General features: G+C 29.8%; 1 protein-coding gene and 1 pseudogene across 1 annotated transcript; both read right to left on the minus strand.

Annotated features, from left to right (window-relative positions):
- Positions 1–1,301: 1,301 nt before the first annotated feature.
- Positions 1,302–22,104, minus strand: LOC113389406 (pyruvate kinase-like). The gene is given in 10 exon segments (XM_026626442.1): positions 1,302–1,454; positions 3,266–3,422; positions 10,313–10,535; positions 10,602–10,847; positions 10,917–11,196; positions 12,274–12,572; positions 13,640–13,699; positions 13,701–13,864; positions 16,432–16,561; positions 21,963–22,104. Coding segments are annotated over 10 exon segments (1,629 nt in total). The 5' UTR covers positions 22,020–22,104; the 3' UTR covers positions 1,302–1,441.
- A 1,929-nt stretch (positions 22,105–24,033) lies between these two features.
- LOC113389305 overlaps positions 24,034–24,653 on the minus strand; it is a 46,628-nt pseudogene continuing 46,008 nt past the window's right edge.

A 24,653-nucleotide genomic window follows, 5' to 3' on the forward strand; every position in this document is an offset into this window, starting at 1 on the left:
AGATATAAAATTCTTCTGTAATGATGTATGAAAGGATAATCCTTCTAAACGATTATTCTGATTTCATAAATGATTCTGAAGTTTATTAAGGGATTTTTTTAGATTTTTTTGAATTATAGAAATATAGTTAGATTGTAAAAATAATGTAGTAACTAGTGGGGTGGGTGGCATCGTGCCTTACGGCAAATTGCTGGAACTTTCCGTACCGTAACGAAATGTTCGAGAAATACTGAATGTTTTCAAATAGATTATTATAAATAAATATATTGTAACATTGTCTAATATTTATAAGAATTATATAAACTGAATTGCAAAGTTGAAATTATTTGTTTAAAGTATATTAGAACTATAGTCAGAATTAAAAATAAAATCTGAATTATTTTCGATATACAAAAAATTAAAGAACAAAAAAAAAATGAAACAAAAAAAATGTTTTCCAAAATCAATTATTTTGTTAAGACAAGCAGAAAGTTCTTTGAATCAATTAAATCGGACGCCTAGTTCTTTCAAAAACTGTCATTTTTTGTACATTTAGCTCCGTATCTTCGAAATGGCTGGGCCTGCCTTTGCCAAAAACTACTCACCTCTTCTGCCAATCATTACAAATTCGATGTTTTTAGATCATTCAAATCGAATACTCCGTTCTCTCACAAACTCTATTTTTATTTTCTGCACTCTTTTCTGCGTATCTCCGTAACCGCTGAACCTGCCGTTGTCAAAAACTAATCAGCACATCTCCCTATCAATAGGGATCGAATGTTTTTTGAACCATTCAAATCGGTTGATCCGTGCGCCCGAAAACGTGGACGAAATATGCGGACATACAAAACATACACACACATTCATTTTTTCTGAGGTATACCAAAATGTTCAGAAGCCTTCAAAACGTCGAGAAATGTAAAAAATTTCATTTTCGATTTTCGGCCCATTACTATAACTACCCAACGGGAAGTTAAAAATCAAAAATGTTCTCGAAATAAATCTCTTCACATTACTGTATGTATTTCTTATGTTTAGAATAAATCTTGTCTTTAAGTCTAATTGTAAGTTCTGTTTCAATTTTTTTTAAATTATATATAAAATAAATAGAAATTTGTTTTAAATTTCATGAAAATTCTGTTTATTACAAAAATTTCTCACATACAGTTCTGAAATCATTTTATTAACATTATATTTCACTTAAAAAATCTAATTTATTATATAGCATTATATCACTGTATTAATATACTAGTAAAAATTTGCACTATAAAAATTTCAGCTTGAATGCCGAAAATAACAACATTAGACAATCTAATGTCCTGTTATAGAAATATTAGAACTTAGTTTATACTAATTAATTAAATTCTCATTATTCACATAATGAATTGATTAATGCAGTAAACACTCGTCCCATGAAGTGGTCTGCTATGAAAATTATTTTCTAAAAGGCGGCAGTCTCTATTTACTCACAATTTCTGAAAAATTATTAGTATTCATTAAAAATATTCGTTCAGGTCCAAAATTGACGAATCTGATGGTACATGCAACATTTAGGATGCCTTCACCGACAGAAACACAAATTTTTTGACATGCAAATTGAGAGACAATTAGATAAATATTCAATTTTCTTTCTTGACATTCTAAGAAAATTGTAATCAAATTTAAAAATTTAAAGCATGCATTAATTAGTTAGCAATTGGTTTCAAGAGTTCTTCTTTGCAGCTTTAAAAAATACAAATAATATGCATTTATGTACTTCAATATAAAGAAATCATTTGAAAATATTTAAGTAAATAAGTAAAAATAATGTATAGAAAAGGATATTATGTAGAAGATAAAAATACTTAATATTCATTATATTAATTACTGGATATAAAGCATTGACTAGGTCAAAAATGTTTAAAACAATAATTATTGGATAATGCTAATAAACGGTCGACTTATTTTTCAAATCAAAAACCCTCGAATGTATTAATGCAAGTTATGTATAAAAACTATAAATAATTATTTCAAAAATTAATCTATAAAAAAATGTTTGTTTTTTTTCACAATATTTCGAATACATTCAAATTTGTGTTTGGACAAATTGCTGAAGTTTTACTAATTGTAAACAGATATTGAACTGTAAATTTAAAAAAGCAACTTGAAATAATTCAGAATTTTGAATATTTTTTAAATTAGGTTGAATATTTGAGTTTTGAAATTTTGTGTTGATTCTCAACGGTACACCAATTTGGAATTTTTGAATTTTGGAAACGTAACAAAACGGAAACCATTACGTTATCCCGTTTGCCTTTTATGTTACGTAACCGCTATGTTTGACGTAACATCCGTTACGTAATAGTCACGTTTTAATTAAGTTTTGTGGTTTACCGGGTATATACTTAAAAATCAAATTTACTATTTATATAATATGACATAAATATTAAATCTGATTGACAAATATTCAAAGAATACTAAATATGAAAAATTAACCACCATAAAAAATCAAATCTTTGCTTAATAATTGAATATGAAGAATATGGATTGAAGTCATTGAGAGTGAAATTATATATAAAATACAAAAGTGATTATATTGTGGTATAAATGAAGAAGAATTGTAAAAGCAACTTCTATGTATTGTTGAAATGTATATTATTATCAAACCTATAATTATTTAATACTTATCAAATGAATATTTTTGAATTTTCTCATTGGTACGAATCTCAAGTATTTTCAAAATAATTATTTAGACAAATTAATTGATACAAATCTATATTAAAGATCCAATTAATTTGAAAATTTTGCATAACTTTAATTTTCATTATGAAAATATATAGTCCCTGCACATAATAAATGTTTGTAATGTATCTTGAATTCGTATCTTGAAAGTGTAAAGAATACTTTGGCAAAACTTCTGCGAAATATGATATGTACTTATGTACAAGAGGCTTATGCCCATAAGTATGTGGTTGATAAAAATATATCAAGCTCCAAACTAAAATGCCAATACATTTAAACGATGCTACATTTCTTAATATTCAGTAATCATGATGTTGGTTTAAAATTATCTAATAAATGAAGCTTTAATTTTAAAATTACCTTTTAATTTAAACATTTAGCCATAAATTAAAGTAAACAAGCATGAAACATAAATTAAATTAAATAGTTATTACACAAACACATTTCAATCAGTCACATTTTCACAAGCAAAAAATTTGAAATCATGCAAAGCCATCATCAGATATTCTTCCTCCACCCAAACTAGCAAGTCATTCCTTCTGGTACGACATCATCAGTTACATACACGATGCGCATGGTGTTGGTGAATCCTGATCCCTGTTTCCATCCAGTGACCACGATTACTGGATTTCCTGGTTTTATAAAACCACGACTCTGGCCGAATTTCATTCCAAACTGCACACGGGCATCGACATCCTTCAACCAGTCAGGAAGTTGGGCAGCTGGTGAAAAAAAATAATTTCAATGGTATTCAATTAATTGATAGTGGGAAAAAATTAATGCTGATGCTACTTCAAGCCTGACATCAGGCAACTTTGATGTCAAATTTCCACTTGGGGTTATAGATCACAATATAATTCCAAGTAGAAATCGTCCTTCGTGGACATAGTTGCATCATACAATCATATGCACATTATTAGACATAAGAGCTAATATATAAACCCCATACAAAGGAGAAGGATGAACCGATGGGTTGCTTCTCATATCAATACCTTAGGTCATAAGTCATACACAAAAATAGCTTATAGAACAGTAATAAAGAGTTCTGATTGCTGTGGAAACAATTAAAAAAAATGCTATTTAAATCAAGTTTTGTTTACATTATTTTATATGTAGGATAAAGTTGCTGAAGTCGTATCCGCTAAGGTAGTAATAATATTATACAGTTTAGTGGGATGATATTAATTCAATATCTTCAGCATTTATTAACTTCCCGAAGGAGAAGTTAATGTTTCCATCAAAAAATCTAATTTGCGAATTTTCTGTTTTCTCGACGTTTCAAGCCATTCTGAATCGAATGAGACCAAATTTGGAAGAAGTATGTGTGTGTATGTGAACAGATTTTTTGCAGTAAATCGATGTTTTCACAAAAACGGCTGAACCGATTTCAAAAATTTTAAAGCCGACGATCGGCCGAGTCGTTTCTTTGTAAATAACATAAAAGTGAAAAATTTTTGTCCACGTTTTAGCCCGCAATTTTGAATCGATTTTAAAAATTCAAAAACCGTTCGAAAGATATTGGTTGTGAATCGTGGTGATTAGTTTTTGGTAATGATCGGCCGGTCCGTTTTCTTGTAATGAAGTTTCGATGTTTTTCATGATTTTTTTACGGTGGATACCATAGTCATATAGGACATGCTAAAATATTACGGCTCTACGACAACTCGTTTAACTTTAAAAATTTGTCAAAGTTTGCAAAAATTAGTATCGTTTTTTTGGCATTTGTCAGAATTAGACCTTTCATCGACATTTGCTTAAAAACGCCTGAATCGAATTTCAAGAATTTAAAAGCCAATCGATTTATTTCGATGTGGGTTATCGTTCCTCAGTTTTGTGCGACGATCGGCTGAGTCGTTTCTTTGGAATTTGGAAAAAAGTGTTAAACTTTTCATCCACATTTAAGCTCATACTAGTAAATCGATTTTAAAAAATCGATACTGATTAGTTTTATGTGAAAATCTACCGAGCCGTTTTCTTGTAATTAACTGTTGAAAAATATATCCGATTTTATGGACCTTCATTTGGTGATATATATCATGGTCTTATAGAACTTACTGAAATATTTACAAAATTTTAGAAAATGAGTAGTTTTTTTGACGTTTGTTGAAATTAAAATTAGGCGCTTCGCTTGGTATAACGATAAAGTACTTGGTCCTAATAGCTAATAAACTACTAAAGTCCTACGGAAACTGGTTCAATTATAGAAATTGTTGTTTTGTAAAAAATTGCTTTTAGAAAATATTCCGAGTTAACGTGTTCGTTCATTTTCAAATATGTGTAATTAATCCACTCGGAATACTTTTAATCACTCATAAATTAATTTATTTTTCATTGATTATTTACACATATCGAGACGTTCATGTAACTTGCCTCAAGGCAAAATACCAATACCAACTAGATTAAGGATAAGTTTATCATGTATCACACTACTACAAAACATTTTTATTACTAAAAACCGAAAAAACAATCAGCATCTTAAGGATTTTTTATTAGAATTTAGCATTTTCAATTGGTAATTGTAAACACTCCAAAAATAATTGCATTATAAATCTAAACTGGTAACGGTTGGTTTTGATTTTCTGAAATTTATTCCGGTGTTTTGACATTTCTTTAATGCTGATATAATAAATGCATCATGCTTACTTCGCCAATAAAACATTGGCGAAACATTGTGAAAAAACCTCAGCAGTCGACAATATTAAAAAATAAATTTATTAATCTATTTAAAATATTGAAGTAAAAAATATGTAGACATTAAATTTCCAAGTGAACCGAAATCATTATGTCAAGTATACAATTTTGGCGACAAAATGTATCGTAACAAAAATAGACATGGATTAAATTAATCCCCTTTCCACATTTTTCCAAATTTCGCGTGCGTATCACCACCACCGTGGTGAATCCAAAAAGTCAAATGTTCAGTATATAATTAACGCAAGAAAATATTTAAAAGCAAAAATATGAAAAAGATTAATTTTCGTTACCCCATACGCGTGGTATGTCGGATAATAGCTGCGCAGGATTCCAGAGTTAAGAAGACGAACCAACTTCAGAACAGGGCTACCAAGAAGTTGATGGATGTCGGTAAGCTAATTTACAAAGACACCAAAAATTTCGTCTGGGATTCCATCAATTATTCGACGACAGAAGGTCTGAAAGCCGTAAAACAACTGTCGAAATCAATATGCGATGACTTCAAAGCCGAGTATCAGAAGGCATTGGAACATCATAAGAATTTACAGAAACAGGCGAGTGAGTCTTGTCTGAAAACATGCCAAGAATTAAAGAGGAAGGCTGCTCAGGTTGTAAAAAGCGGAGGTAAAGGTGGCAAAGGCGGGCAGCGTTCGAAGTCGGCTTCGGATAAAAAGAAGAGCGTCTTGAAATCAATGACTAAAGAGTGCCCAGAAGGAAAACCAGTAACGCCAAAGAAGACTCCCAAATGTAAAGATGATAAAAAGGAAAAGAAACCGTCAGATTGCGGCAAGAAACCAGAAAAGAAATCGTCAAAAGTTCTTTGCGCAAAGAAACCAGAAAAGAAACCGTCAAAGGCTAGTGTCAAGAAAAGCTGTCCACAAATTTGTAAAGCTAAGCCAGCAGAAAAGAAGAAACCGGAACCACCTAAATGCAAAACTACACCCCCGAAAAAGCCAAAGTGCAGCGTACCAAAGAAACCATCAAAGCCCAAATGCGAAGTAAAGAAAAAACATGTAAACCTTGTGACAAAGAACCAAAAAAATCGAAATCGTGTAGTGACCTCAAAGTGAAAAATCCTGCCCCAGCAAAAAGCGGAAAAACCACGCTCAAAGTCATGTGAGAAGAAAAGTCCACCACCGTGTAAGGTAGAAAAGAAGAAGTCTAAATGTGAAGTCAAAAAATCAAAATCCACTTGTAGCAAAAAACCTGTAAAGAAGCCATCGGTACCCACTTGCAAATTAACTAAGGATCCGCCGTGCAAAAAACGATCAAAGGCAGACTGTTCTTTAGAGGCGGCTAAGTGCAAGCCAACATGCAGTGCGAAGAAGTTGCCAGAAACAAAAAAGTCTAGTTGTGAGAAAAAGCCATCGGTATCCACTTGCAAATTAAGTAAGGATCCGCCGTGCAAAAAACCTCATCGATCAAAATCAGACTGTTCTTTAGAGGCGGCTAAGTGCAAGCCAACATGCAGTGCGAAGAAGTTGCCAGAAATAAAAAAGTCTAGTTGTGAGAAAAAGAAACCAGAAAAGAAGAAGTCAACTTGCAGCGTCAAGACAGAACCAGAAAAGAAAACATGTGAGAAAAAAAAGTCGCCATGCGAGAAGAAACCCGCAAAAAAACCTTCATGTGTGAAACAAGCGGAGAAAACAAAATCTAGTTGCAGTGTTAAAACGGAAAAGCCAAAGAAAACACCATCTTGTGATAAGAAACCGGCAAAAAAACCATCAAAGTCTAAGAAATCCGATAGCTGCAAAAAGCCGTGCAAGAAAGAAGCTGAGTTAGATATCTGCAAGCAAAGTTCAACGAAGTCAAACACATCCAGTATGGTAGTGCCGGTACCTCCATGTGCCACAAAACCACTAGATTTGGGTCCTGAAATTTCTAGTTGTCTTCCTCCTCCTAAAAAAAGCTCGAGCAAGAAAAATCCAAAAGTAAGAACAAAAACTTAAAACGAAGTAAGAGCGTTCCAAGCTGCATCAAGGAGAAGAAGCCGCCAAAATGTAATGCTATGCCGAAAACTTGCGGATCGGAAACAGATTGTTTCGGGCCTAAGAAGATCGAGATTCCAACATGCAACAAGTATAGCAAAGATGGTTCGGGCAAATGTAAGCCACAACCTTGTAAACAAAAAAACCTAAGAAGCCCAAATGTACTGACCAGGCATCATCGCCTCCCAGTAAGAAATCATCAAAATCAAGTGTTGGCAAGAAGTGTTCATCTAAAAAGTCGAAACCCGATTGCGCGAAATCATCGAAAAGTTCTCGCACTATATTTCCGAATAGCACCCCTAATAAAAAATATTCTACTCTGGGAATAAAGAGCGTGTCTAAATGGGAAGAAATTAAAAAGGTAACCGAAAAATTTTCTGAATAAAAAGTAACGTTTTTTAATTATTTTTCTTGTTAGCAAATGATAAATGTCACATAAAAAATGCATAATGAAACAATGTAACCAGACCTGATAACTGATTATGAAATTCTGAAATAAAATAAACGTTTTGCGATATAGTTTGATTTTTATTTAATTAGAATTATTTGAATATTTTTAAATATAAAACACTATAGGTGTTTTTTGTAAGATAAGAGTAGAATAATATTCATAAGAAAAATAGAAGTTGAGTAAAAATAAGTTTAACTAGTTGGTATAGGTATTTTGCTTTGAGGCAACTTCTCGAAATGTGTAATAATTGACTTAATCAACCAAATTTGAGATTTAGATAAAATTTTCAACTAATTATTTGGAAAATAAAGTTATCGCTATCAATTGAATCCAAACATTGCCATTTCCAATTTAATTTAACCTCTCAGACACATTTATAACATCTGTAATTATATTTTATAGTGCACAGACACTAGTGCTTGTATGTCCTATAATTATTAGCTCATCATTTTAAATTTTAACGAATTGATAATGTTTAACTCTTCACATCATAAATGGCACAAATTTTGACTATACATTGTTTCAAACTTTGATGATTTTTTAAAATTAAACTACCTGTCGTAGAAACGTAAAATTTCAGTATGTTGTTCAGGACCATGATATCTATTAACAAAACTTTCATCAAATTTTTTTTACGAGAGTTAATTACGAAGAAACAGCTCAGCTTTGTCACAAGATCTTTGTCCAAAATTTAATCAGCACGACTCCCAAATAATATCTTTCGAATAGTTTTTGAATTTTCAAAATCGGTTCAAATTTTTTGGCTAAAACGTAGACGGATTTTTTTTTTTACTTTTCTTTTAATTACAAAAAAACGGTTCAGCCGATCGTATCAAAAATGTAACCGAGGCGAGTGCTTATTAAGTTTCATTAAATGGTTTTTAAAGTTTTAAAATCGACTCAACCGTTTTTAAGAAAACGCCGATGAAATTCTAATTTCAACAAACGCCAAAAAACGATACTAATTTTTGAAAACTTCTATGGATTTTTAAAATTAAACGACTTGTCGTAGGGCCATAATATTTTAGTATGATCTAGAAGTCTATGGTATCAACCGTCAAAAAAAAACAATTCATTCATAAAGATTCATCGAAAAAAAATTTTTAACACTTTATTACAAGAAAATGACCCGACCGATCTTTACCAAGATTTCACCAAGGCTTCTTTACAGCACGATTCCCAACCAATATCTTTCGAACAGTTTTTGAATTTTCAAAATCGATTCAGAATTCCGGGCTAAAACGTGGCCAATTTTTTTTCACTTTTCTGCGACTTGCAAAGAAACGGCTTGGCTGATCGTCGCGTAAAATTGATGAACGCTAGTCCTCATCGAGATACATCAAATGGCTTTTAAATCATTGAAATCGGTGCAGCCGTTTTTGAGAAAACGGCGATTTACGGCAAAAAATCTGTTCACACACACACATCCTTTTTTCAAATTTGGTTTCATTGAATTCAGAATGGCTTAAAACGTCGAGAAAATATAAAATTAGCGAATCGGATTTTTTTATGAAAACATAAACGTCTCAATCGGAAAGTTAATAAATGAAGAAATTTTATGCTTTCTTGAAATTTCAAATCATTCTGAATCAATTTAAACCAAATTGAGAATTTTTTGAAGATTAGGAAGGTTAAAAACGATTTTTAAGCGTTCATCGACAACAAAACTTATTTTTGGTGTTAATAATTATGTTGCTTATACAATCTTGTCCTTGATTATTTGTTGAGAAAGTTTTTTATAACTTTAATATACATGCAGAGACATAGAAGTAAAGATAAATTGCAGATACCATATTAACTAAAAATTATTTATACCACATTTGTTAATAATAAGAAATAATAATAATAACAATTGTTAAGAAGCGCCAGCAGCTCGAACTAACACGTAGACAATTTAATTGGTTAATGGGCTGAAAATCACAAGTCTCATTAAAATATAAAGCCCATATACAAGACATTATTAAACCAATATGGTCCTAAGTTCTACAACTATGGGATGTGGCCAGTAAATCGAACATAACTATTCTACAGAGGTTTCAGAACAAAATTTTGAAAGAAATCGTGAACGCTTCCAAAAATGTTCCAAACTGGTTAATACATCAAGACCCCAGAATTATAACTATTGAAGAAAAAATTAATCATTATTGCTCCAGATACAACTTATCGACATATAAACGAAGTAGCGTGTGACCTGCCAAGGCTTTAACGCCAACGCGACTCAAAAAAAAGAACCTGCATTGATTTACTACAACAGAAGACATAATATCTGAGAAGATGCTATCGCAGGATAACGATCCTTCTCACGCTGTCTGATCAAATTTACCTGTAAAGTAGCTGTATGTACTTGTGTGTACAGTTTGCTATGTACAATAGAACAAAAAAATACCACAACTGTAACAAAACCGGTAGATGCTGATAAAATTATATACCTATTACTGATCCCGAAATTTTCACCCTAGCAAATATTCTAATTACCCACCTTGGTAGACTAGTGGAAGAATTCCTCTGAATAGATGGCATTGTCGTGCGGTCTGTGCATATCGTGTCACAGCAATAATTGGACATCTTGGTCGATACTTAGAAATCAAATGTGCAGATCTTCCACTAGTTGTGATAACAATAATTGCTGCTGCTAAACATTTTGCTGATGCTTCCACTGACGCGATGGCCACGGAATGAGCAGCATCATTTGGAGCACTAGCCTGAATGAACAAATATATCATATGAAAATTAACACCTTTGGTATAAATAATTTTTATCTGGTTTACCTCGGCGCATAGATCAGCAAATATTTGTCGTTGCCAAATAGCTGCTTCAGCTTCTTTACAGATATTGGCCATCGTCAGCACACATTCGATTGGATAATCACCCTTGGCAGTTTCACCAGACAACATGACGCAATCAGCTCCATCCAGGATTGCATTGGCAACATCGGATGTCTCTGCGCGGGTTGGTCTTGGTTTACGAACCATGGATTCTAACATATGAGTGGCGACGATTACTGGTTTACCAAGCTACAAAAAATCAGATAATAGCATGAATTGATTCTTGATTTATTTTTTTTAATTCTATATTCTGCTCACTTTGTTACTCTTTGAGATAATAGACTTTTGCGCAAGGAACAATTTCTCTGGTGGTATTTCTATTCCCAAGTCACCTCGCGCAACCATGATACCATCGGAAGCCCTAATGATCTCATCTGCATTAGCTACTCCTTGTTTGTTTTCTATTTTAGAGATAACTTTAATTCGGCGTCCTTTTTCTCCTAATACTGCTCTAATTTCATCTAAAGCATTGGCATCTCGAATGAAAGAAGCGAAAATCATATCAACGTCGTGCTCGATTCCAAAACGAAGGTCTTGTCTGGGGAAAGAAATAATTTGGATTTTTTTAAAGAAATTTTAAGTTACCTAAAAGTATTAAGGTTGAAACTGTACTGCATTAGGACCTATGTTATGTTTTAGTATAATCAACTATCGATAATAATCTACTTATTATTGAAGTAAAACTTCTTTAGACTAGGGTGTAAATCCGTACAAATGCAACGGAAGAGTCGAGTGCCAATGATTCGTCATTCGCTCTCTATGATATCATTTCTATACGAGTCGATTGTGATTGGTCGTTGCGTATGTGAATAGAGATCTGTTGTTGTATGCGTACCGAAATCAACACGGAAATCGCCATAGATAAATAAACATTTTAAAGTTACATCGTGGTGCAAATCTTGATTTAATGAAAAATACCTGAATCAGAAGAATATTTTACCCTGTCCGCCGTAAATAATTATAATGAAAATAATAAAACAAATGCAGCATTTGCGCCGTGTATGAAACGTGTTTATTGAAATAATTTCAATATTATCCGTAGTTTCTATAAATCTTTGAAGTTATTGAAATCGAAAATATTTTTTAGGCAAAACATATTAGAGCTGTTTAAAGAATGAGTTTAAATGAATGAAGAAAAAAAAATACCATCAGTCAATGAATGTATGTTAATTTTAATTACATGAAGTTCTTCAAACACAATTATTACATGAAGAGTGAAGTTGAAAACAATATTTATTTTGTCATTGTTTAATATAATCCACTGTGTGAACGAATATTATAGAAGTTATTAATCAGCAATTGCTTCATTCCTCTAATGAAGGTTCATTTCTAAATGCTAATTACAATGACAAACCGACCATGTCATATTTGAAGTATAACTTAAATTACATTATTGTTTTCAAATATTATAAATATTTTTAATGTGTATAATGGTTGACACTAATAAATGCGTGCATCACGAGTGTCACCATATTACTGATAAATATTATTCAAAATTGTTATATGACGTATTTATTTTTACTTAAATGCCATCTTGTACAGTAGCAAATAAGTTTTACTTCAATCGCTTGTGAACCTTACGCGCACTCTTTTTTAATTTTATTTTTCTACTAACTTGTCTTTTTCTGAGAGCGCAGGTAAATCGACTTCAACTCCTGGCAGATTGACACCTTTACGGCTTCCTAGAAGGCCACCATTTTCAATTTGGCAAATCAAGGTATTTGTTGCTACACTTTGCACTATGACACTAATTAAGCCATCATCGATGAAAATCCTTGTTCCTGGTTTAACCACTCTAACAATGTTTTCATAATCCAAGTATAAAATTTGATCGGTGCATCGTTCGGAATAGGCTCTGTCGGTGGTCAGTTTGATGGTTTCGCCGCGTTTTAATTCAATTTCGGCATTGGTACCCTAAAATAATAAGATAGTGGTTTTGAACGTTGAAAATTTAGGGGAAAAGTCTGCCTTGACAGAGTTCATAAAATAGCGTTGTCATGGCAATGCTCTCTTATACTTGTTCTTGGTATTGAAAATTATGAAAATGTCTATATATTTGCCAGACGATCAGGCGTATTTTACATATAAACAAGCAAGGAAGAATGTTATGATGACAGAATTCTAGATCGTGCAGTTATGTTTATATCAGGCTTGCACCGAATATTCGGTTACTATTCGGTATACGGCACCTTTTTTAATATTCGGCCGATACCAAATAGTTAAAATCAAAGGCTTAAAACTTTTTTCTGAATATTCACAAGCACAAGATATACAAGTTACACGCATGTGTTGTATCAATACAATAAAGTCATTGATTATACTCAATCTAAGCATTTCCAAAAAAAGAGCTATTATTGGCTCTATCGCAAAATATACAAACAATATTTTTGATCTTTTTTTATTTATTTTATTATTATTAGCATTCCTAATATATAAAGAATATATAAAAAATGTTTATAAAAGAAATAATTAGAAATACATTTACATACGTATATGTGAAGAATCGCTTTTTACATGATTTTACTATTTATTTTCCTATCACATGTAGTATTCAATTATTCGGTATTCGGCCGAATAGTATGAATGGTGCCAAATATTCCAAATAACAAAGAGTAGCCGAATAGTGGTTGCAAGTCTAGGCATAAAACTTGAATAAACATGTAGCGCGCTAGTAATATAATAATTACTGATAGTAATTACATTAATACAAACGAGCTTAGGCGCCAAAACCTGCCGGATAGTTGCCGAATATTCGGTATTCGGTCTCTGGAGCATGCCGAATATTCGGTATTCGGCATTTTGCCGAATATACTATTCGTTGCAAGCCTAATTTATATGTAAAATGCGCCTTATCGTACGGCAAATAGACATTTTCACAATTTTCATTACCATTGCCATGAAAACGCTATTTTATGAGCTCTGTTACGGCAGAATACCCCCATTAACTAATATGAATTGATCTTAAATATAATAAATCTTACTGCTTCCAAAAGTCCTGTCCTGATCTCTGGTCCTTTATTGTCCAAAGCAATAGCCAAGGGGGTAGGTCATTCCTAATTTTTCGCTGTAAGTGGCAACAGCTTGGCGCAAATTGGCAATAGTTTGGGCATGATACTCGTGGGTGCCATGGCTGAAGTTCAAACGAGCGATGTTCATGCCGGTCTGCATCATGCGCAGAAGAGTGGCAGGATCCCTGGATGCTGGTCCTGGTTAAAAAAAAACAGATTTATACAGAAATATAAATATTTTTATGTATAACTATTATATATTTCTGGAGTTAGCGTGTTATCTTAAGGTCTCCCTTAACGCCTATCCTTTTTGTCAAATTCAAGTTAATTTAAGTTTTAACGTTTAAAAACGAGTCATATAATCAACAATTTATATAATAACATTTATATAATAACAGTTGCATTTTATCATAGTTTATTTATTTAAAAACAAAGATTTGTATAGTTTAAAAAATGTTTACGATTTGAGTTAATATTAAATTTTTATTCAATAAAAATAAATATAAAGCAAATCTAAATTTAAGTTGTTATAACTCTAGACATTATAAAATTAGGTTTCACTTACATAAATTTTGGTAAAACCCCTGAATATTTACGAAGGACATAAGTTTTCCTTGAGGATAATGTCTAATCTGTTCACAAAATACCTTATATATAATATTGTATTTGATGTTTGCATAACATAGGATAATAGTCACGTTTAACACTATTAAGTTCTTATTATATACTAGCAAACCGGGCAAACTCCGTTTCACCACCAGATGGTTTCATTTTATGTAACATTTCGTTTGGTGATTAAAAAATGAAGAAAAAAATTGCCTGCTGTTAAAATTGAATAAAAATTTGCACAATACACGTGATTGATTTGATGGTTTCCAATTAAAGTGTTAGGAAACAATTTTTTTTTTTACTTTTTTTGCACAATTTCACAATGAACATAATGCCGGTTTGTCACATGAAATTAACTGAGCAGAGAACAATGTCTGTCCAACAAATGAGTAGCAGTCAAACAAAAAGTTTGTAGTACATGCTAAGAATCAGAGATGACGCTGTATGTGAAAAAAGAAAAAGTGTTTTCTGCTTTTCTGTTGAAATCTTTCTTAAATTTTCTTAGCTATAAACCTCACGGAGTCCGAGACCTTTCCAACGAATGAAAAGTCGTCGAAGAAATCAGTTCGTGCGTTCTGGAGTTATATCGTCAGGAAGGAAAACCCGACTTATTTTTATATAATAGATTATTGTGATATAGACACACCGAAACATAATTTTCTAAATGCATTCATTTTACATTTTGAGAAAAATTCTTCAACAGTCGTTTTGCGGAAGGTTGTTTTATTCAAATGCATAACTATAAGATCATAAATAAACGCAATAACATCCCATTTATTTGCGAGACATATAGTTGGTTTTTGTATTATGTTTCAAAGCTTTTAAAAAAATGAAAGTATGCATATTTGAAAAAGTTATACACAATTAATTTCGCCTATATATCAGTCTGCTAGAAATATTATGTATTTAAAATACGATTACCAACGTAACATTACTTACAATTTGCAGATAGCACACATATTCTGTAGTAAAATTTGAGCTTTAAGTTATAGTATGATATTTAATATAAATATTACAATATATGTAAACAGATATGTATATGAGTGATGTACGTGTATACAAAGTCAAAAAATAAACAAAAAAAATTGAACGGAGACAGATATTTATGTAAATATTAATGTTTTTATCACATACCACAGTGAGATCATATCCTCATACCATGGATAACTGGTAGTTCAGTTTTTAATATTCGATTAATAAATTATAAGTACGTTTTGATACCTAGTTTATAATATGAAAAGTTAATTTTTAATTTATATTTTTATCAAGATTATAGCCGAAGCATATGGATTTTAAAAATATACTCTCAAACGATTCATGTTTTTTTTATTGATGTTACATCAGATTATAATGTGAACATTTTTACTTGGTAGATAATATTAAAATGAATATCTTGAAAAAAAATTCAAAAATTTAAGGTAACTGTCTAAAATCGATTTAATTAAGAAGAGATAATTTAGTGTTAGATTCTTTGATAGAACTTTAATATATGGAATGTACATATAGCATCATCTTGACTGATTTTTAAGTTTTATTTATATGTTCAATCAGCAATCTTGAAAAAATAAAAAACTTTTCATAACTACTATTACTAGCCTAGTATATAATACTAATTATAGAAAGTTATTCTAGTAATAGTCGAAAACTCCTTATAACTCTCTATAGTAACAAATGTTTAGGCTTTATTGAATAGACCATAGAAACTATGTTATTTGATACAATATTCACTATTATATCTGGCAAAAATTTAAACTGTTTACCTTCAATATAACTTGACCATCCCGAAATCTTTCGGTGTTGATGAGTGAGTGAATGAGTGTTCGTTTATATAAAATGCTTTGAAATAGAAAGATTAGAGTCTAGCAAAATGAAAGAAAGTTATAACCATAGATAAACAAGTATAAATGGTTATAACTTATAGTATTGAGTAATGAATAAACATCACAAATGAAATAGTAGTTTTTACACATTTTATGGTGATAAACTGATGGGATATAGCATTATCGGATAAATTGAATTTAATATCTCCATCATTTTACTGCTATCACACCAAGATTTTTCTAGATTAGGGATAAAACTCCTAAGATTGCTTGCAGATTAGATGCGTTGCTTGTGGATTAGATCTCCAAAATTCTGTTAAAGTTTTTATTTCTTACCAATTGTACATATTATCCCAGACAATCTAACATAGGAGGCCTTCGAATCAATGTCCAGGGCGCACATGTGCTCCAAGTAGTTCGGAGCATCTGCAGCCTGACCCTGCATGGCAGGCACTGATCCCTCAGTCTGAAAAATAAATTTATAATAAATAAAAATCTTAAAATCTAAATTGAATATTGTGGAGCAATAATGATGTAACCATATTATTGTCATTCATTATTGATAAGCCATTTGAGGTAGTAAATATTTTAGTTTGGCATGTATACATAGAAGAAGTAGTGTTGATCAAACACAGCAGTGTTGTGCCACATTATACGTAGTACAATTTTTTATTTAAGTTTGGCAAAAATTTAGACAAGAATCTGTTATGGAAAAATATAAATTTCAACTGAATATTTATAATCAATCTATTTTCATGAAGATGATTAAAATTCAAGAATAGACTCAAAAGGATCACGCAATTTATTATATACATTTATTAAACGAGTTAAACATTTGCACACAAACAAGTCTAGTAAAAGACAAGCACATCTTTCTAAAGACAAGAAAAAGACAAAAGAAATCTAATAAAATAAATTGAGAAATTTTAGTTGTTCAATATACACAAAACTTTGATAATATAGACACTTATGATTCTAAATATGTTAATATAATTAAAATTTTTATTGAATGTATTATTTAATTTTATGGATACATTCTATATAAGTAACTAGATGGTATTGGTATTTTGTCTTGAGACTAGTTACATAAACTTCCCGATATGTGTAAATAATCAACTTAATAAATAAAAAATAAATTAATTTATGAGTGATTGAAAGTATTCCGAGTGGATTTATTACACATAATTGAACACGAATGAACACGTTGACTCGAAGTATTTTCTAAAAGCAAATTTTCAAAAAAGAACAATTTTTATAATTGAACCAGTTTCCGTAGGTCTTTAATAGTTTAGTATGTTCATTAAGATCAAGTACTCTATCGTTATACCAAGTAAATCGGCTAATTTTAATATTAACAAACGTCAAAAAAAACTACGCATTTGCTCAAACTTAGATGAATTTTTAAAATTAAACTACTGTGGCAAGTGCGTAATATTTCAGAAAAAGGTCTATAAGACCATGATATATATAGCCAAAAAAAGTTCCATAAAAATCGGATTAAATTTTTTTTCAACCGTTAATTAGAGAAAACGGCTCGGTAGATTTTCACCTAAAACTAATCAGTATCATTCCCAACTAATATCTTTCGAACAGTTTTTGATTTTTTTCTTAAATCGATTCGGTAGTATGAGCTTAAACGTAGACGAAAAGTTTAACACTTTTTTCCAAATTACAAAGAAACAGCTCGACAGATCGTCTCACAAAACTGACAAACGATAATCCTTATCGAGATACATGAAATGGTTTTTAAATTTCTGAAATCGGTTCAGGCGTTTTTAAGCATACCTCGATGAGAGGTCTAATTTTGACAAATGCCAAAAAAACGATACTAATTTTTGCAAACTTTGACGAATTTCTAAAGCTAAACGAGTTGTTGTAGGGCCGTAATATTTTAATGTGAACTAGAAGACAATGGTATCTACCGTCAAAAAAATAATAAAAATCGTCGAAAAAATTTTTTCAACACTTTATTACAAGAAAACGGACTGGCCGATCTCTACCAAGAACTCATCAGAACGATTCGTACGATTTGGTCTTATTCGATTCAGAATGGCTTGAATCGTCGAGAAAACATAAAATTAGCGAATCGGATTTTTTGATAAAAACAAACTTTTCAATCGGGAAGTTGAAAAGTGAATTCTTTCAATTAAAAAAAAAACTAAAAAAGTGCAAATGTATAAAATAAAGCTTTCAAAAACAGAGGTTTCGAATGCCTCCCAATAGTATTTTCAAAATCATATTTGCGATCTACAATCTCGAGAGAAAATCTGATCACAACCGCTTGATATCAAGCTAGTTCAGGTGGGTGTCGAACCCAGTGATTACTAATCCACGTCCTTACCGCAAAGCCCTGGTCAGCTTATTTATAATATTTTAGTTCTATATCCTAATGTAATTTAGAAGCTATATTTTAAGGCTAATAGGAGAGTAATGAAGCGATTGTTTATAGAGTAAATTGTTACCTAATACAAAGTCAAATCACTACAATTTTGCATATACAATACAACATGTACTGCATTCACGATTTAAGTATGTGTATTATAATAAATCTCTATTTGCACTAGAGATGACATAACTAAACTGGAATGATAAATAAGTTGTGCCAATTTGCATTCTGCAATCAGCTGTTCTCCAAGAACTGATAGTGTTCTATGTGGTAATGTTAGAATATTGGCATTGAGCCACATTTCAGGAACGGTAAACACATTGAAATGTGTTTTTCTTTAAACATTTATATTATATCAGCAACCTATAAAATTGAGCTTTTTCTTAAAAAAAAAATCAACTTATTTCGCCTTATTATATAATCGATGAGATTTCAAGTTACCAAAAAACTATCTGTTTTCCTTAAAAATTAAGTCAAAATTTGAACTATATTTTTATTATTCAATTCATAATTAAGTAACCATTTAATAACAAATTTGAAAAAAAAAATAGAATAGCATGATTGTAATGGCATCATGATCAGCTCGCATGTGAGAGGTACTCCGATCTTATTCCAGAATAAAATATATGTATTTTAAAAATATAATTGTTATACTACATATATTTGTAGTCAATACTTAAAAACTCAAATAGAAATTTGATTAGAATATATTACATAATTGGATATAAAATTAATGTATGTTAACAAAAATATGTAAAAGCCATTTTGATGCAAAAAACATTGAATAGAGTACGATGTACAAAGTAGATTAAGCCCAAAGTAATTAAATGAAAAAGAATATATAAACGAAAATAATGTTAGTAAAGATTCAATATAATAATTTCCAATGAAAACGTCGAATAGCGTAGGAAATAAAAATTATGGCTAAATGCTCTATAGGCAAGCGAATCCTGCAAAAATCGTTTATCTATCATTTATGCTAGATAAAAATAAACATGTTTTGTTATCTTAAAACAAATTTATTATCTAAAATAATATATTCGGAGAAATTGCTTATAAATAACATCGCAATTAATCGATAATGGAATTTAAAAAAAAAGATGAATCACTTTTTTTACTACTACACACGCCCTTTGGATTCAAATTCGTAATTAATTCAATTTCAATACACATTTGTTCAAAAAATTAAGTTTAAGTGATCATATAGTGAAGTAATCATATAGTAAATAATTTTTTTTTTGCAAATCTTTACGTTTCAGGGGTTTCTGAACATTTTGACATACTCTAGAATCTAGGGCCTAGATGTATAAGTTTGTGTGTGTGCGTGTGTGTGTTTTGTGTGGATACAATTTTTTGTCCACGTTATTGGAAGCATGGATCAATCGATTTGAATAATTCAAAAAGCATTCGATTTCTATTGATAAGGAGACGTACTGATTAGTTTTTGGCAAAAGTCGGTTCAGTTGTTTAGTATAGATAAGTAGCAAAAAGTACATAAAATAAAAAGTAAGTTATATGAGAAAACAGACCATCCAATTTAAATGATTCGAAAAACATTCAATTTGTGATGATGGGAAGAAGTAGTGATTAGTTTTTGGCAAACACAGGTCTAGCCGTTTCAGAGATACAGAGCTAAAAGTGCAAAAAAAATGTTTTTGAGAGAACAAAGCATCCGATTTGAATGATTCAAAAAACATTTTGCTTGTATAAAAACGATTTTTGGCAAAGCTGCTAAAAGTTTTTTTTATATGTATTTCACGAATAAAAATGAAATAAAGCCATGAATTAGCTGTCGAGTAGTAATGTAACGAGTAAAGCTAGCAAATTGTGGTTAATTTACAAAAATTTTCAAATTTCAAAAGAGAAAATTGCGGTTATATTTGGTTCAGGGAGCTGTATGATTTGTATTTTAAGTTTTTTTTTTTTGAACTGTCGGAGAGCTATATTTTCTTGAAAGATAGAGTTCATAAGGACAATTTGTACCAGATTGAGCTAAGTTAAGGACGACTTAACAAGCTATATACAAATTTAATATAAAATATATATAGAAAAGTTTGCATGGAAAATTATTTAGTTCGAATACATGGAAAATTAAGCAGTTTGAAACTATTTTCAGATCATTTATCTAATTATGAATGCCTTTATTACAAAACCAAATTATTTCAAAACCAAACGAAAAATTAACTTGAAAAGTTAAAATAGAACAATGCATCAATAAGATAACTAACAAAATAAAACATTAGTCATAAAGTTGTAAAAAACAAGATACATGTAAAAATAAATATTACTGTAAATTCGTTAGGCTATTAGAAAGTATATTAACCAAGAAATTAAGGCCTTTGAATGAAGTAATATTTCAGATTAAAACAGATCAACATAAGATGCTCTTCATCCACTCCAACTATTACTCTTTCAACAAGTTCATATCATTACTTTGGTACAACCATTTTTTAAGGTAATAGAATCACAAGTTATGACTTCAACCAATCATTTCTAAACCACACACCAACAATTTTTGTTTAGAATAAAAATATTGAAATAAATACATTTATATTCCTTTCTCACATCTTTAACCACATGTACGTATCAAAACGACTTTGATTAAACAATTAAACATCTATTCTTTATTGTGTATTTAATTTACTTATTTTCGATAGATATTCAGGAAATTTTAAGACTAATATTACAAAATAAGTAGCTGTATATTGTATAGAATAGAGAAAGTTATTGTATAGAATATAATATAATGTATTGTAGTAGTAGGTGGCTAAATGCTTAAAGTTAGCCATTAAATAAAAAAGTAACATTTTATTAAATACATACAAAAAATAAATAGTACATAGTAATAGTATAAATATAATACATATAAATATAAAAATAGTTGCAATTAATTAAATACTATTAGTGGTTTGTTCAATAGTTATGATATCTACGAAAAAATTAATAACGGAAACAATGACTTTGAATAAAATCAATATTTAGGATTGAATCTAATACAATACTAATAAAATTAAAAAATATCAAGAAAACAGTTTCTTTTTCCATTCCTACCCCTAACCTTTCCAACACCTGGTTTTGAGGTTAAAATAGTCTGACTACATTAACCTTGAAACAAGGTATTGGAAAGGTTAGGGGTAAGAATGGAAAAAGAAAGTGTTTTCTTGATATTTTTAAATTTTATTACTACTTTACCTTTAACCTCCATGATCAGAACTTTGAGCACAAACTTATGAACTCATTCATCAACATTGGTTAAAATAAAATCTTAAACCATTCATATTGTATGCTCACATCTTTAAGTACAACAGTATCAACAACACATGCCAAGGACTTAGGTTTAGCCAACTTTTAAAGTAAAATGGGGGAAAAAATTAGTTTAGTGTTTATTAGCTATGATGTCACTTTACTAGTTACCACAAGCACATTAACCACAAAACTTTAGGTAAAACCAAGATTTAGGTTTATTAACATCCTTCTTCACCTTTCCAACACCATCGTACAAATTCCCATCCTGCGATTTATCGGTGGCCCAAACCATGATCGGACTTGGAAAATTGGTGAAATGGAATTTTCTCCTATCAACTTTTTTACACAGATCTGCACCAGGCGAAAGTAAACTCTGTTTTATTAAGAAACCGAACGAGATGACACCATGCCTTTGTCTACTCCAAAATAAGACGCATGCGCTGGACGAGAGACATTTGCACAAGCGCATTATTCTGCTCAGATATTATCAAATCTTTCTCGGAAATGTTATTTTTGTACTAGAGGTTATGTAATGGTAGATAAAGGTAGGTTTTTAATAATAATAACACGGCTGGTTGTATTGTTTTAATGGTCGGTGGTATTGTGTTGCACATTTTTTGTAGTCATCACGTCACTGATTTTAGTTAAAGGAGGACAAATAATTTATAAAACTTCTTTAAAGATTAACTTTGGTGCCAACAAAACCTATTGTTACATTTAACGGAATTGTACTCTCCGATAAGTCCTACAAATTTATATAAATTTCATCATTTACTACACTATTAAATATTTTCACAACCGGACTACATTTATATCCAACATCGAATCGGATCACTATAAAAAAAAAGTAAATTTTGAATGCATTTTAAAACACTAATTTTTAAAAGTTGTTAATTTATTTATGTTCAGGTCAATCATTTTGTTTATAAAACAACAGACAATTTAACATTTGTTCAAAAATTAACTTCATGAATAATACAAATTATTGCTACATCTACTTAAAGATATTGTAATACTCTATTAATCCTTTGATTTTATATCAATTTCATCATTTACTACAATATTGACCAAAGCCTTTCGAAAATGAGAATTTCTTCAATAGATAATCTAAATGCTTACTCACATTTTGATCTAAATTTTTACTCGAATAACGTGTATGATAATAAATTAAGTAGTAAAAATAGAATTCTAAGTGCATACTAAAACATTATTTTTTAAAAGTTGGTGATTTTAAGTAATTTTTTAAGTTTTATGGTCAATCTTATATTTGTTATAGATATATTTAAGGATTTTACATTATCTTACGAGTCCTACAAATTTGTATTAAATTTTTCGTTTATTTTTGTATTATCCGAAGCTCTTTCAATATGGAAATTTGTTTAAGTAGAAAAAGCAGAATTTGAAATCGAAACGTTTGCTCAAACGAATAAAAAAAGAAAGATTTTTAATATACTAATGTAATTTAATAATATTAATAATAATTTAATATCATATTTAATTCATTTTACATAATATGGTTATTTTGATAATTTATAAAAATAAATCATATATTTTTTAAGCTTGTTACTTTATAACTATAAACATATTGTAATTGTAATTTTTTATCGATTAGAAATTTTGAATTATGACTGAAAAAACAGAGTTCTAAGAATAAAATGTAAAAAATACCCCTTATATCGTGTAAAATAGGTATTTAATAGAATTTTGCTCTATTATGATATTGTTTTCAACAACTGAAAACCTCTAGATATTTAAAACTTTCAAAAAATCCACAATTTTCAGCACTCATTTTCTAACTGGTATAGATTACTTTACTTATACATTTGAGTTTCAGAATTAGTTGTAAAATTTTAAATTCTTTAAAATCTTAAAAATTAAATCCTTTAAAATAATTAATATAACAAAATTATTAATTCCTTATATATAATAAAAAAATATTTTATCTATAAAGATGAGTTAATATTAAAATAAAGTCTAATAATATTTTATAATTTCATTTTATGTCCTTTTATACGTATTTTGTGTATTCTGAACATAATTTAATAATATTTAATATTAGAATGATTTTTAAAAAATAGTTGATCACAATTAAATATTTCAGAAAATCACGTACGTCACAATTTATTTTACCCTTTTTTGTAATCAGACAAACATCTTTTTGCTGTTGCACCAGAAACATGACATATTACATGTATTACATTTTTATAATAAAAAATGTATACAAATTGTTTCTAATCATTTTAATTTTTTCTATTTACATTAACATAATTTTAATCACAGACTTTCTGGTGGATTTATTAGAACAGTCACATATTTGTGTAGGCAACTACTTTTAATTTATTTGTTATATCAGTATATGCAACAACACTTTCAACAATGTCACACTTTATCTAATATTGATATAAAAGTAAATATAATTAGATTAAGATAATCAAATTTTACACCGTAATTTGTCCTCATAATGATTACAATTATTTTTAAATTTTGTAATCACTTTGAATGATATCACTTAAGGTTATTTTGTTAAAAAGTCACTGTATATCAAGCAGTTATCCAAATTAATTATGATTGTTGTCTACGATTTTGTTCACAATTTTGCTCAACTCAAAATCATTTTAAATTAATATTTTAGTAATTGTATAATTTTAAATGATATTAAAGTGTGTCTACGATTCCTCTCTTCGATCTGAACTACAGAATGCGCAAATGCACAAAATGAATTTTGGTTGCCATCTGAAATCAGTTGGCAAAATTTATTTGGCAAACTCGAATTGGCAGCTTTTCAAAAAATAGCAAATAAGTCATTGAACCAAGTGTTGATAAATATATATTGAATAATAATACATCGAAAAAAAATATGCAAGAGCAAAATCATTAATTATAAATTCAATAAAAAAATATTGCAATTTACTTAAATACTTTGTTT

The sequence above is a fragment of the Ctenocephalides felis genome, unplaced genomic scaffold (genome assembly GCF_003426905.1).
Source record: "Ctenocephalides felis isolate EL2017-DRISC unplaced genomic scaffold, ASM342690v1 CF-g0.4_SCAFFOLD_03573, whole genome shotgun sequence".
In the NCBI taxonomy this organism is placed as follows: domain Eukaryota; kingdom Metazoa; phylum Arthropoda; class Insecta; order Siphonaptera; family Pulicidae; genus Ctenocephalides; species Ctenocephalides felis.